This window comes from Vanessa tameamea, chromosome 21 (assembly GCF_037043105.1).
Source record: "Vanessa tameamea isolate UH-Manoa-2023 chromosome 21, ilVanTame1 primary haplotype, whole genome shotgun sequence".
NCBI lineage: Eukaryota > Metazoa > Arthropoda > Insecta > Lepidoptera > Nymphalidae > Vanessa > Vanessa tameamea.
In genome coordinates, this window is record NC_087329.1 from 8,116,860 (window position 1) to 8,132,674 (window position 15,815).

Sequence of the window (15,815 nt, forward strand, 5' to 3'; positions counted from 1 at the left end):
ATTGGCGCCGTAAGAAATATTAACCATTCCTTACAGAGCCAACGTGGCGCCAACCTTAGGAAATAAGATGTTATGTACCTGTAGTTACACTGGCTTACTCATCCTTCAAACCGGCATACAATCACAATGATTATTGCTATTTGGCGGTGGAATATGTATGTAGGTGGTACATAAGCTATCATGTATATTACCAAGTAAATGGAATTAATTTTCAAGAAGATTACCATATTATTAATAATAAGAATTATAATACTGAGTTTCTTATGTATAATATACATTTCAATATATATTTAATAGTAATTTGCTGTCGAAACATTTGGCTCTTGGAGTAGTGATGCAAAAAGTTTCATCAAAAGTATAACACCTCGTCTTATTGCCTCCACCGGTGACAGGAGGGCTGGTTCGTTTTTAGTCCAGAGGATCGGAATTGCGATTCAACGGGGAAATGCTGCTAGCATTCTTGCCACCATTCCACGCGGTCAAGATTTATACAGTAACTATTTTTAATTCATATTTGTATATATTTAAACACTTAATGTTATTGTTAAATATTTATACTTATATGCAATAATACGCTGATTAAAATATAATCGTCAGAAATATTGGTCCTCTGGAAAACTTAACGTCAAGATGTAGTTTAACATTATACAATAAATCGTACCATTTTTTTCTCCTATTCGATTACTTCTGTTCCATATCGAAATCATTTTTTGTCGACTTTTAAGATTCCAGACCTGATATTTTAAAAAATATTAAAGGCAGACAGTGATGAGCTCCACTTATGGCAATATACTGCAAACATTTTATTTTTTCAAATTAAATGTCCATCAATTTTGTAGATAAAATCTAAATAAATAGGTTTCGAGTAAAACCCATTTATAATACATCCAGTATTTGTAATGTACGCATATGTAGTGATATTTCACATCCTTGCTTTTATTATTTTATTTATATTAATAACTAGCTGCGACTTCGTACGCGTTTGAATTAGACATAAAAAGTTAAAGAAAATTACAATACTTTCATACAACATTTCATCTTCCTTTTCAAGCCTTTTTTTAATTAAAAAGTAGCCTATGTCCTTTCTCAAGCTCCAGACAATCTGTGTACCAAATTTCATTGAAATCGGTTCAGTAGTTTTGGCGTGAAAGCGAGATAGACAGACAGAGTTACTTTCGCATTTATAATATTAATAATATAGTATGGATGTATAGATTTCGTACAGGTCCACGATAGACCGAGCGACAAACGAGATAGATAGATAAATTATGATTTTTTCAGTCGATAACATATATCCGATAAAATCATATTATCGAGATATTTCGATATTAAATATCATACATAAAATTCAATGACATAACAGTTCAACTGGCGCCCATGTTTGACATAAACGGATGTCATAGATGTTTGATAATCATAACGTGTACGAAGTGCCCTGTCGGCACAACTAAATGCCATTAAACTAAGAATTGATCGTGTACGAAAAAGTTGTATTATATATGAAAAGTAAAGGGCAAAAAGCCGAGCGAAGCCGGGTTTACATTTAGTTATTCATATAATAGAATTAATTTTAATAAGACAAAACCTCCAACTTGTAATTACATTACAGTATACAGGAATAAATTTATGTAATGTTATTTTTTCAGTGCTTTTTTGTGGTTAGGCTTTGTGTAAGCCTCTGGGTAGAAACTACTCACGTACTCTACCGAATATACCGCAATCCGTAAAATTTTTATATCGCCAATAACCATCGAAACCTTCCCTGTAAGTGGGTTAGGTCAACTCTTTTTTTTGTTCTAAATACGAGAATAATTAAAACTTAACGCAAAAATCCTGAATAAAGAGAAGAAATGATTTGACTCTAAATTTATCGATTCAAAAAAATATGTTTGTTTCATATTATATCAACAAAGTTGTAGTTTGAAGGTAGTTAAGTATAACTTAAGTGATGTTTGTATGGATTGTTTTAGATAAGAGTTGTTTTGTATTGAATGTAAATAATGGAAAAGCATGACAATATTGTTCATCAATCTAGACGCGATATACTTTTATTGTAAAGAGCTGTTTTATTTATATCTCTATCAAAACTACCAAGCTGGTCCACTAGATACCTTGATTTAAGCGAAGAATAGAGGTTCAAGCCAGGGAACCCAACCATTACCATTAATTTTTATGTCCTTATTTAGTTCTTGGCGGTTAAGTAAGCTCATGAGAATACTTGCATATCAGATGAGTATTTTTCACTAATCCACATTAAAGCAGCGGGGTTAATAAACTCCAAACTTTACCTTCAGTAGGAAAGGAAGTCTTGGCCCAGTGATGGGATATTTTTTCTGTTTATTTGTATTAACAAAGTAAACACTGTCAATTTAATTTGTTCATCTTTATTGTATATCTAAACAAGGTTAAATTCGAATATAGAAATTTGATTTGTTGGTTTCAAAACTTCCAGAATTTATTCTTGAATGTTAATCAATTTCTAACTTTTTGAACGACCCTTCGACCCCTCCAAATATGTCTGATATAGTCTTCTGTTTTCCCGGCCTTAGAGATTCTGTTACTCGCTTGTTACTTTCTTCCTCAAAATATGGCTTGTAATCTTTTAATTTCGCCAAAACCATATCTGTAATCAGTAAATTAGGAATATTTGGAATTATAGTAATACTAGCTGAAAGTGCGGCTTTACCCACGTGTAATTCCAACCCCCGTTTTATCGGTGGAGTTTTGTAAAATCCGTTCATAGCGGATGTCTACACCCTATAAGGTACCTACCTGCCCAATTTCAGATTGTAGATGTTATAGTTTCTGAGACTTCGCTTTTATATACAGGTTATTAATAATTCGACATATTCCTGTTAAGAGTATTTTTAAATTTGGACCGATAATTATTGTTTTAATATTGATAAATTGTGTTTAATCTTTTTTATAAATCATAAGAAAAAAATGGATTTAATATGATACGTCTTTTTTTAAATAAATTTTTGAAGTTGTATTTTTGACTTATTTTGAAAAAAGCCAAAAGCTTGATAATTTAAAAATGATTCACTTTTGTATTATGCATATGGGGGTTAAAATTATCACAAATTTCACCCCTTTTTCCTCCCAACGGAAATATATCGAATTACCAATAAGAAGTATATAGATTAGTCAATCGTCTCAATTTTATTTCTGTGTTCTAATAATAAATATTATAAAACATTCTGTAGTATTACAGGTATAAGTAACAAATAATCAAAACTACCTAGTAAAAATTTAAAAATCTCATAAACTAATATTGTGTAACAGAGCATCTTAGATCATATTATAGTTGTCAAAACATGGATGGCAACAGAAGTTGTAGTGCCAATTGTTACTTAGTAGTAATGCTTTGTGCAAGCCTGAGTAGTTACCACCATCAGATATTCTACCGCCCAACAGCAGTACTCAATGTTGTTGTGTTCCGGTTTGAAGGACGAGTGAGCCAGTGTAACTACAGGCAGGTGGGACTTAACATCTTAGTTTACAGGATTGGTGGCACATAGGCGATGTCAGGAATGGTTAATGTTTCTTACAGCGCCATTGTCTATGGGTGGTGGCGACCACTTACCACTAGGTAGCCCATTTGCTCGTCCGCCTTCCTATCCCATAAATATATATAAATACAATTTTTTTTTAATTTTTTCAACCGACCTTTATGTTTTTCATTACTTTCGGCGTTGCCACCAGAATCGTTTGGCAGCGCTTCAATAGGAAAGTAATCTTTTAGGTTCTTAGAATCAGCAGTATGGATGTGTAACATGTCCATCAGCTCTTTCTTCATAAATGGTTTCATCATCAGCAGCAACTTGTCGATAAATGGTGGTGCGTTCATAAAATGCATTCCTTTCAGTCTCAAAAGTATTGCTTCCTTTTTATGGAAAAGAACAATAAATTTTAAAAACGTTTTTCACTCATGTTATTAACAAGGAGTAAAGATAGGTAAGTATGCCGAGCAAATAATGAATTTACATATCCATTAGAACATCCTGACAAAATCCGCATGTTCACTGTTACATACATACAACAATAATACGTAATAGAAATCTTATATATCTTTTCAGTATTATGTCTTAAGTAAGACCAGCTACCTGCGCAGAATCTTTTGGCATTATGGTGCTCAAGTGTATGCACAGAAACGAGTGCCATCTATTCTATCCCTCTCATTATCCGATAGGATACATACAACAGAAAAGATTTACAGACACGGTAACAATGCGTTTACGTGCTGAGGCATAGGCGTGTAAACACATCTTATATCCAGATCCAGATGGCTGCTTCATATTTCTCGACAAAAACCTGAATAACTTATTAGGGTGACCAGAGCCGAAGTTTTAAACTAGGCACTTAAGGTCTGCATTCTTATAAGCTTGTCACTATATCAATAGAGTAATAGCCAGCCTTAAATCATCCGTCCTCATTCAAAACCTTCTCGTTCTGATATTTGTTTTTTTTTTCGTAATTTAATCGATGGACTTTTGATTGTACCATTTTAAATATTATCAACATAGTCAAGATAGTCATAAAACATATTTATGCTGTGTGTTTACAAGCACACTACTTAATATTTTACATATTTATAAGGAATCAAACTTTGATCATAATCAGTATAATGTTCGTACCTGAAGATAGTACAGAAAATGTTGTAAGCTGAACAAATCGATTTTCGCGAGGTGAGCGAGACTCACGCCTTTAAAGTCAACCGTAAGAAGCATTCCTGGCCACGTACCTTCTTCATACTGATACAATTCAATGACCATGAGTACTGCTCTGAAAATATAATGTTTTTGTATTTTTCACAGGCTCTAGTACCTTCATCAAAATTCATATATATTTTTTAAATACAGGAGTATTATACTTATCTACATATAGTCCGGTAAAAAGAAACTGACCTGAGAATAACCGGTGAAAGAAACTGAGTCTAACTATTAGGTGCTAACGCATATTCATCGGTTAAAATGCACGCGCCCTAACCACTGCTCCAACACGGTTCATATTATTTAATTTTACAGCTTTAACTAATTTATGCAAGTTTTTTTTCTGTTTATTTGCTAATATTACAGAGAGTAACTTTATTAGAGACATGATTTTTTTATATATGATACAAACTATTTTTATGTCATTAATAGACTTCTTTAAGTTTGATAATTTTTAGGATGCATGACAGAATTTTGTTATTGTAATATTCTCAACGAAGTGTTGCCTTATTATTGTGCAATAGTGTGTGCAGACTTGTTCCAGTTACAATTCTCTCACTCCAATCATGAATCATGAATCATGAGACGCAAATCTGACTTGACACGCCGCCCCAAACAAGACAGCTTAATAATATAATACAGCTTTATTCGGACCATTACATTACTTAAGCAAAATTATATTTACTGAGCGATAAGACAGTAAAGATACTCGTAACTATCACGAACTTCTTAAATCTGAGCTAATGGTAAGGTTTAATTTACAGAAAAATCTAATAACTATTCGCTGGACTTGGAGTTTTGGGTTTCAGTGATATGATAAGATTCAGGCCTAGTAGCCGCTGACTTAGTAGTCTTATAGGTGTTCATGTCAATTTTACACAGTACATTGATATTTGGAGAAACATCCAGAAAATGAATAATCATGACCTTCTAAATATTGGCTACCATCGTTCATATAGCGATATACTGTTAGTTAACGTGTGTAGATCTAAAAAAAATAGTTCATACTTTACTGCATCACCGTAATGGAAGACCTTTGGATCGCTGTTCAAGAGACGAGCATAAAGAATGACATAGCCTTCTTTCGTTCGCATCGATAGCGGTGTGAGCAATCTGAAAATAGTTTAGATTAGTGAGAAAAGTTATGCATTTTTTTGATTTATTAAATTTTATTACAGCGGCTAAAACTTTATCACGAATCAATGTGGAATAGAACTGAACAATTATAGACCTTGGCCTTGGACTTTCCCGATCCTTTTTTGCAATACGAGTACAATGTATATGTTTATATGTTTCTGCTTGACATCTATCCCAATAGTATTGTTTAATTTCTGCACAAAGTTGTGCAGAAATTAAACATTACTATACTATACCATTAGGTTTTCATTTTTTGGAAAAACCGTATCGATGGGGCGATCTTCCCACCGTGTAAATCCGAGTTCCGCCAGCATTTACTGCTCATTTCATACATAGTGCACCTTTGGAGCCATGCTCACCTTCAAGATCCTTCACAATTGACTCCCACGGACTGGGGATGGGAAAAAAACGACGACAAATATATCTTCAAATGGTTCGAAGGAGATCAAGTATCAGTCACCAGTGTAACGGATAGCACGGAAAATATTGACGGTATGGAATTTTTGTCGATGACGCTTTCTTTCAGCTTTCTAGTCGCCTAATTTTGATCATTCAGATGCTCATTTACAGATGTCGGTGAAGAAAATCGAGGTCAAGAACTTGATCAAGACGAAGGAAACGATTTCCTGCAGGACAGTTCGGCCGATGATTCGTCACAGAACGATGACGATAGTGATAATAACTTTTGCGATCTTTTTATTTCTATATTTCGATTTTGTTTATATTGAATCATACATATATGAAATGAACCCAAAATAAAATTTTATTTTATTTAACATTTTATTTTGGGTTCATTTCATTTTACACACGATTTTATTTCATATCGTTCATTTTGTTACAAATAAAATGAAACAAAAATATATCGAGAAAAATCTGTCCATTGCTAGAATAATCTTTACCTTTACTGCTTCAGCTGACGGTCTTTCCACCGCTATACACGCAGCTGATTGTTACTTTCGTACTTTTAATTATTTAAACAATCACGTAGTTCAATGTCATCCGGCGTACTATGACTTTATTTCACGTGTTTTTATTACAAGTTCATGCGAGCAGGTGACGCATAATCCCCCTCTACGATGCAGCTGAAGATTTTTTTTCAGCTCAGTATAATGTCAACTATTCATGGAAAATGTTTTAGCTGGCGTACTATTATTTAAGTATTTTTTTTTACCACTTTTGCAACCTCCCAATTCCACAGCCACCGCGGGTGCGCCAGCTGACGCTTAGTTCAGTTATAAGTATTTCGAGATAAATAGAAAAAGAAGGCAAACAGTCGACCTAAAATCACTGCCGAAAATGCAACGCTACCTCCCAGACTAAATGTCCCGTGACAACTTTACGTTTTCGGATTATACCGATATGGTAAATAAATGATCTTGATTGATAAAGTGAGTAGATAAAATCGTATTATGTTTTTCCTACATCATTACATAGTATAAAACAAAGTTGCTTACCGCTGTCTGTCCCTGTGTATGCTTTGATCTTTAAAATTACGCAACGGATTTTGATGCGGCTTTTTTTAAATAGATAGATTGATTCAAGAGGAAGGTTTATATGTATAATACATGCGCAATATAGTAGACAAACACTGGTCATTTTAGAGGTTTCAAAAGTGAAGACGTAAATAAAAAGACATTTTTTGCGCTTACATTGCAAACGCTGGCTGAACGATCTACGAGATAGATCAAAATTATATACTACAGTATAGTATACGTTAAAAAGTTCTTCAAAAAAGTCCCCAATGGTATATGTCTATCTCTTAGAGATGACCCACAACCATTTTTTATCCTTTACTTTTTACGAGAAATAATGGCTTATTTTCGAAGCGGTTTTAGGCAATACAGCATTAATCCTTATCTAATGAAGTACCTTATATACATTGTACATTTAATTTAAAGCAACATGGTCTTTTACAGTATGTAATTTAATTAAATATTTTCGAAGATATTACAGATTTAAAATGCAGGTACATACCGGTTTGTATTGTCAAATGACAAAAAAGCTGTGAACGTTGTAGGATATCTGTAGTATATTTAGTATCAGCAATGCACCCGTGCGAAGCCGGGGCGGATCGCTAGGTGTTAAACTAATTCGTGTTATGGTGTTTTATTTTGTTCGAAAATGATTGTGTTTTATTTTTCGTCCATTAGTTTATTTGATGATTTTATAAACCTTATATATATATATAACCTTATATATATAAAAGAGTATTAAACACTGTTTCATTTAATATGATGACGTCTTCACCACTCTGTATATAATAGCACACATGTTGACAAGCGATCACTTTCGCCTTTAAACATTGCCATAGTGAGTATGTAGTGCTACAATGCTGTCGATGTAAGGGATGACCATTATTTCTTACGATGGCATTGTCTTTGGTCGGTGGTCACCACTTACTATCAATTGGCTCATTTGACCATTACATTCACTCGCTCCTACTAAATATCAATGAACGAACTATTCAAAAATTAAAGATAAAATTAAACACCGTACTTACAGGTCTGACATCAATTTTTCGATGCGATCATTATAACGATCCTTAAAAATGTTATTGAAGAGTGTCCGTAGCGTTAAATTCAAGTCTAAAACTTGCTTCGTTAGACCTGAACTGTTGTGACAGCAATGATATGCTAGGATGAGGTCCAGATCTGAAACACAAAAATCCGTCGGTTACTATATTGCTGTATTTTTCAAGTTGGTAACATTCGTAGCTCATACAATTATTTACGAAATGAAATCATGATCGTTTTTTAGGAGGCCATTAAACTGGGCTCCAACTCTACTATCCACACGGATGCAGTTGTGGTTTAGTCACAGTTAGATCGGAATATAACGGGGATCGTATAGTAACCGATATAAGTAGGATTGGTCCTCAGTTACGATTAAGGTGATGTTAATTTTTGTAAGAAACGCGTGAAAGTTACGGTGGCGTATCATTACCAGAGAGAAAATGCAACTTTGTCTTAATAATCAGGGCACAGTTCCACTAACTTGAGTAGTTAGTGGAATTGCCACAAGTTTTATTTTCTTTCTCGACTATTTGCTTAATAGTCAATTCCATTGGTAACTTTTTTACCAATTCAAATTCCAAATAACAAAAACACAATGCGCCTGTCAGGATAAACTATTTTATAAGTATAAATTTATTTTCCTACATTTAAACATAGGATATCATTGCCTTTGTTAGATTTTTTATAGAGACTCAATACATTATGTCAGGATATTTTAAGATAATTTCTATTTCTGTATTATTTTATTATATTTTAAGGTTTTAAGACAATAAAAGATTATATATGAAACACAAATATTTATTTAGCCATTATAATAGCTGTAGTAATCGTAATATTGTATCAATTAATAATTAGAATAAAACCAATTACCTTAATCAAAATATACTTTATTCAAGTAGGCTTTTACAAGCACTTTTGAATCGTCATTTAACAAACTATTTAAAGTAAAGCTACCACCGGTTCGGAATGTAAATTCTACCGAGAAGAACCGCCAAGAAACTCAGTAGTTACTCTTTTTCAATATCCAAAAATACAATCATGTTAGTTAAATACAATTATACTAACTTTGTATATATAATACTAACTTTGTATATTGATAATTGCAAAAACACAATTCATATATTCATCATCAATAATTTAACAAGCAATAAAAATTATACTATATCACAAAATTATATCGTACCGTAAATGTTAGCAGCAACTTGCTGATCCAGGATAAAAGTGAAAAGTAAAAGTCGTCTGTACCGAGCTTCTATCACTTATATAAGCCTCACTACAATCACGTGACTCACAATAATAACAAGAAAAGTCAAAGTACCCTCTTATTTAATATCAATGTTATCAACACAATTCAAAAATAACTTAAATTAAATTATTATTATTACAGAATCGATTAAAACATACAATACATAGTGTAAGCCTTGTTTGTAATTGTTTTTTCTTTTTTTTTTATTAGCAGCCTGTAAATTTCCCACTGCTGGGCTAAAGGCCTCCTCTCCCTTTGAGGAGAAGGTTTGGAGCATATTCCACCACGCTGCTCCAATGCGGGTTGGCGGAATACACATGTGGCAGAATTTCGTTGAAATTAGACACATGCAGGTTTCCTCACGATGTTTTCCTTCACCGCCGAGCACGAGATGAATTATAAACACAAATTAAGCACATGAAAGTTCAGTGGTGCCTGCCTGGGTTTGAACCCGAAATCATCGGTTAAGATGCACGCGTTCTAACCACTGGGCCATCTCGGCTCAATGTAATTGTCTAATTATATATTTATTTCTTACTTAATCCGACACGTTCATAATAATTACGCAATTTGCACGTTTCTTTTATTAACCGGTAACAATTGATTCATCAATTCATCATCCACTTCTCAGTCTATTGTTATTTCATCCGTTTTAATGATAAAGAAACGCAACAAGTATGATTTACGATTTCGAATTATTTTTCAATCATTGGGCTACAAATTTGTAGGCTATTAATATATTTTATTTATTTTGTAGTACTATGTATAATAATTAATACAGTTTAGATAAATAATTTGATATTGACAATTTGTATTAAATGAGGACTGTCTTCAAGCTGAGTGTCTTATAGATAAACTTTTCTTCTAATTACAATTTTAATATTTTAATTTTAATAGTCCTTTTCACAAAACGTGTTAATTTATAATCGATAATTATTGTTTAAATATCCAGTGTTTAATCGTTTTTATAAATCAGAAGAAAAAAGTAGATTTTAATCGAATTTTTTATTTTAAATAAATTTTTGAATTTGCAAATTTGACTTATTTTGAAAAAATCTAAAAATCGTGATAACTCAAAAATGGTTCACTTTTGCATAATGCATATGGGGGTTAAAATTATCGCAAATAGTCACCCCTATCACCTAACGGGAATACGTCGAATTACCAATAACCCTGTATAATAAAATATTTTATACCTGTTATGTATTTTTCGGGCAAATGAGGCTGCGTGTGAAGCCATTGTCGTAGCTCTGCGATATCCTGCGGCGTTATCCCCGTATCTTTTTCATACTCTTCATCCAAAGATATCTGTTTCATCCTTTCTATGATATCTGTCGATAAATATTTTTATGCGTTAATACCATAAGCTTGAGAGATACATTCGTCTTTATTATTTACTAGTATTTGAGAGCTCCTTAATTATTTCGGATTATATTAAGGGATATAATATATAAGTTCCTAAGGTTGGTGGCGCATTATTGCTGTAAGGAATGGTTAATATTGCATACAGCGCCAATGTCTATGAGCGGTGGTGACCACCATGTGACTCATTTACTTAGACCGTAACAATAAAATAAATAAAGAAAGTGTCTTAATGTCCCCCTGGGTTAAGGTTGGTTGTTCCACCACGATGCCCTATTGGATCAGTAGGCCTTACTAGGATTTGAACCCATAAACTTCGATTTAGATTCAAATTTCCTAGCCACTACACCATCTCGGCTTAGTTTATTTTCTGACTGAACACCAGAAAATTGTCACGCAAAAAAGTTACGTACTTGTCAATCAGACAAAAAAAATACGTGCACAGACAGCCCTTTGTGTTTGTGCGTATATGTAAGTACTTATATATGATTACTTCTAATTATATAGCCTATTATACAGTTACTGCGGGATTTTAAACTACTGAATAATTATTTTAATAGTGTACTTTGACAAAGTAATCTATTATTAAATATAATGACAACGTAACATCGTTTTACAAATGGTTTCCGCTTGGTTCTTACTTATATACTTAATTATATACTTTTAATATTGTCCAATATTTTTTCTCTTATTGTGTTAAAATATTTGAGTGCATTTTATGTTTTATCAATCGGTGGAAACTTCGCTGGATAATGTGATATTTAAATTGTATTATGTTATCAGATTATATTTTATATCTGTTTGTTTCCCAAATATTAAATAAATAAATAAATCAATATAAACCATACATCGAGTACCTAGATAACATCCCAGGTTCTCGAATTCGAAACCCAGCTCGGAGAAATGAAATTAACTGTTTTTTTTTTTCATTATCAACATCAGTTTTATTACTTGGTGGTAGGGCTTTGTGCAAGCCTGTATCGGCTGAGCGGTTTTCGTAATATATTCTACCGGTAAGCAACAGTACTTAGTGCTGTTGTGTGTGTGAAAGGTGACGGTAAGTGTAACTAAATATACAAGTGACATAATATCTTAGCTCCCAAGGTTGGCGGCGCATTGGTGATGTGGGTATTGGTGAATATTTATCAAGTGCCAATGTCTACCGCTTGGATCACTGTTAGGCGGCTCATTCGCCAGTTTATCTACCTATTATAAATTAAATAGACAGGTGTTTTGGGAAACCCAGTTGGAATGATAGTTGCTTATCTATATATTCCACATAAATAACAAAAACAAGGAAATAATTTGACAAGATTCGAGAATAATTCAATGACAAATAAAATTAAAATGTTCTTAAAAATAATGTTTAAATTAAAACAAGTACAAAAAATAAGCTTAAATAATATTATATGCAACCTTACAGCGAAAAAAAGAGGGAAGGTCGCAAGGAGGGCATAACTCTGTTTCCTTACGTGATGATTTCTGCCAGGTCAGTACTGTATACTGTGTAAGAGAACTTCGTTCCAAGAAAATATATTGTTAAGACGTAAGATTAAAATGAGAGTTATATTATTGGACTCGTTGATAGCAGCTTATTTTATGACGACTGAAGTAAATTTAATGATTTGTATTAAAATTGAATTGAGGGAAACATTTTAAATGGTGATCGTAACTGAGCGAGCACAATTATTCTGCTATCAGATAAAGTTATGGACTATGAACAAGTGGTTTATGAACCAACTCGTAGAAGAGTATTTTAAACGTTGATAAAGAATAACTACTGATTTTTTTTCCGATTCGTTTCGGTAGAATCTAAATCCTGAACCGGTAGTCGGTTTATGTTGAGTATAGTTCTGTAAACTTACAATTCAAAAATGTATTCAATTTTTTGATTCGATTTAATAAAGAATAATTTGACAATTCTAGGTTAAGGAAAATCAGTTTATATTTTCGTGTGAAACAAGTTATACAATCTATTTATATCACAAAAAGAACTGGTTTGTATGTTAAATATTAATATTTTATTATTAATGTTTTTGTCCCATATTAAGTAAAAAAGTCTGCGGTCCCTTGTGGCTGTGACAAAATCAAATTTCTAAGTCCATCGCAATCAAAATATATAGCTACTTATGTCGCATTTCTCAAACATTCTCAAACGGATCCAAAACGTATAGGACACTCCCGTTAATCTAGAATCAAGAAATTTGGCAAGAAAAAATATCTTTTAGAACAAGTATACGAAAAATTCGTAAACCGTGAGTTTGTTGTCATAGTAATGTCTCTCATTATATCTTACCATCTGGAGGTACAAAACCGTCAGTGCGTAAGTCTGACTCGTCCTGTTTTTTTTTTATAAATGCATATGTAACATACTTCCGATGTTTAGAAGTCTTCTAACGGAACACACGATGAGACTCAGACGAGCGTCACTAAATTATAAATGCGCGCAATTTATATCTCGTATTAGTGATGGAATAAAAACATCGCATCATTGTCAAATGAAAATCTGCCATGTGCGTCCCAATCTAAATTGGTACAGCATTTTGAAGTGAGCTTCAAAAAGGAGAGAAGACTTCAGCAGAGCAGCAAGACGTTTAAAGACTACCATTTACGTATTAAACAACTCTGTATTGATGAATATGACATATTATATGTAAATATATGTGCATATTTGCTGAGTTGTGTGTAACAAGTTTACACAATCAATTTTAGCGGCGCTAATTATTTCGTTCTTCGAACAACCTTATTCAATATATATAAGATATAATGATGATAATATAATGATACTTCCGTTTCCAATACACACACACACACACAGTTTGACAACCATAAACGGAAGTATCATTATATTATCATCATTATATCGTGTAGTATTGTATCAACATACAATACTACCCAATAAATATGTACAAGACAACATGAATAATAGATTTTATCTTATAAATACTAAGGATAAATATTACATATTTAATACAAGATATTGTTTTCGTTGTTGATTCAAGGACAGCTGATCGTTTATTTAGAAAGAAAGTAAAAGATTATTTAAGACACAAGCACAATTAACAAATGTTAAAAAAAAAAATCCTGACAAAAGTTAAAAAAAAGTATTTACTACAAAAAATTAAAAAAAAGAGATCTAATAAGCAATGATAGTGATCGTGTACTAAATATGTAATAGGTAATATTCGTTAAAAATACATACTTGCTTAAATCATTACATAAAATGCATTTATTATGTAGATTACAAAAACTAACAGTAACTATTCCATTACGTACCACAAGCTGTCAATCATTATAATTTTTTAAATATTTTCCTCGTGTGGCCTTAAAAACTTCTTACAGACTTGTCAGACTAACTAAAAATACAGAGATTAAGGGACGATCGTTGCACATAAAAGATCGGTTATGGTTTTATTTTGAAGAGCCTTAGAATTGCAGAAAATTAAAGAGGATTCTTGATTGCAATTCACTAAATTATTATGATCTAACAAAAACATTATTTTAAACCGGGTAGAGAACGGCGTTATGGCTGTATAAAAAAACCAAATGTATAGCGTGCCATCAGACGTCGTCAGTTTAAATTTAAATTAAATCAAAACAAAATCCCAAATTTGTAAAAATATGTTGAATGAACGCGAAGTTGCGTGTGCGTATTAGTATTAGTTAAATGACGTCTACCGTTTTTACAACTCCATAAAACCAGTATTCAATAACAATGAAACTGGGACCTTTTAAACCTGCGCATAATTTGAAAATCTTCAAATAGAAATGATCCGTACATTTCAATATTATAAATACTGAAGGAAACCTGAGACCGATATTATTTTTTTATTACGCAATCACTATACAAAGAATAACAATTATATTTATAAAAAATAATACATACCAACGTTACATACTTATTTCTTATTATATATTTTTATGGCCTTTATTTCGTATTGATTCGAATTAAATACATTATTATTTGTTCAATAACTTTTTTTAAATAATAATATCAACCCCAACCGCTATTATTTCTTAAAAATAAATATATATTTATTTTGCATTGATTTAAATCAAATTAATTATTATAGAATAAATAAGTAGTCCTTTAATAAAACTAGTAACATAAATAAACAACACGTTTTGCTCACCGTATTAAGTGTATTTGTATTGACAGACACAAGCGTCTCGGCGCACTGTTGAAAGTGTAATGCTGATAGCGCAGTGACCTCGCGTCACTGACTGAGACACAATAATTGTTTAAAAGTATTTACATGTTTTTTGTTTTTTAATTAAAATAATAAAACAATTAATGTGTCTGTGTTTTGAGTGTCAAAGGCTTACTAACTTTTATTTTAGAGTTATATATAAAATTAATGTTAAAGTCACGCTGCAATTTCCAGTACCGCGCGTAGCCAACAATGTTTTTGTTAAATTCAAACGCGTACCAAGTCGCGGGCACAGCTAGTTTAAAATAAATTAACAATTTGGTTTCTTTTTTAGACTTTTTTTAATTAAATTGAAGTCGGCTAAAAATAATGAATATAAATTAAGACAATAGAGGTAGTCCGTGTTATTATCTTATAATATAAAAAAATACAATTTTTAAGCCAAAAACTAACTAATATTACTCATATCTACGTTTATTTTTGAATAAAACACAAAAATTTTAATTCAAATTTTATTAATTTGGTTATAAATGTCGCTATTGGTTATAGTGTCTGTTTTTTGGGTTAAGAGCCTTATCATAATAGCGGATTGCGAGCGTCCTTAAAGAGGAGCGGGAGCGCGACGAATAAGTTACGTGCGCGCAGCGAACACGCCGCGCATGCGCAGCGAATTCGTTACGGAAGCGCAACGATA

The 15,815-nt window shown here is 32.2% G+C and overlaps 1 protein-coding gene across 1 annotated transcript; it reads right to left on the reverse strand.

The window, feature by feature from the left end:
• Nucleotides 1–2,383: 2,383 nt before the first annotated feature.
• On the reverse strand, nt 2,384–15,173 carry LOC113395604 (alpha-tocopherol transfer protein-like). Its single transcript, XM_026633234.2, has 7 exons — nt 15,104–15,173; nt 10,805–10,939; nt 8,350–8,500; nt 5,721–5,825; nt 4,638–4,785; nt 3,670–3,886; nt 2,384–2,623 (listed from the first exon to the last, which is right to left on the reverse strand). Exons 2-7 carry the CDS (start codon nt 10,923–10,925, stop codon nt 2,469–2,471), a joined length of 897 nt encoding a protein of 298 aa, XP_026489019.2. The 5' UTR covers nt 10,926–10,939; nt 15,104–15,173; the 3' UTR covers nt 2,384–2,468.
• Nucleotides 15,174–15,815: the final 642 nt, after the last annotated feature.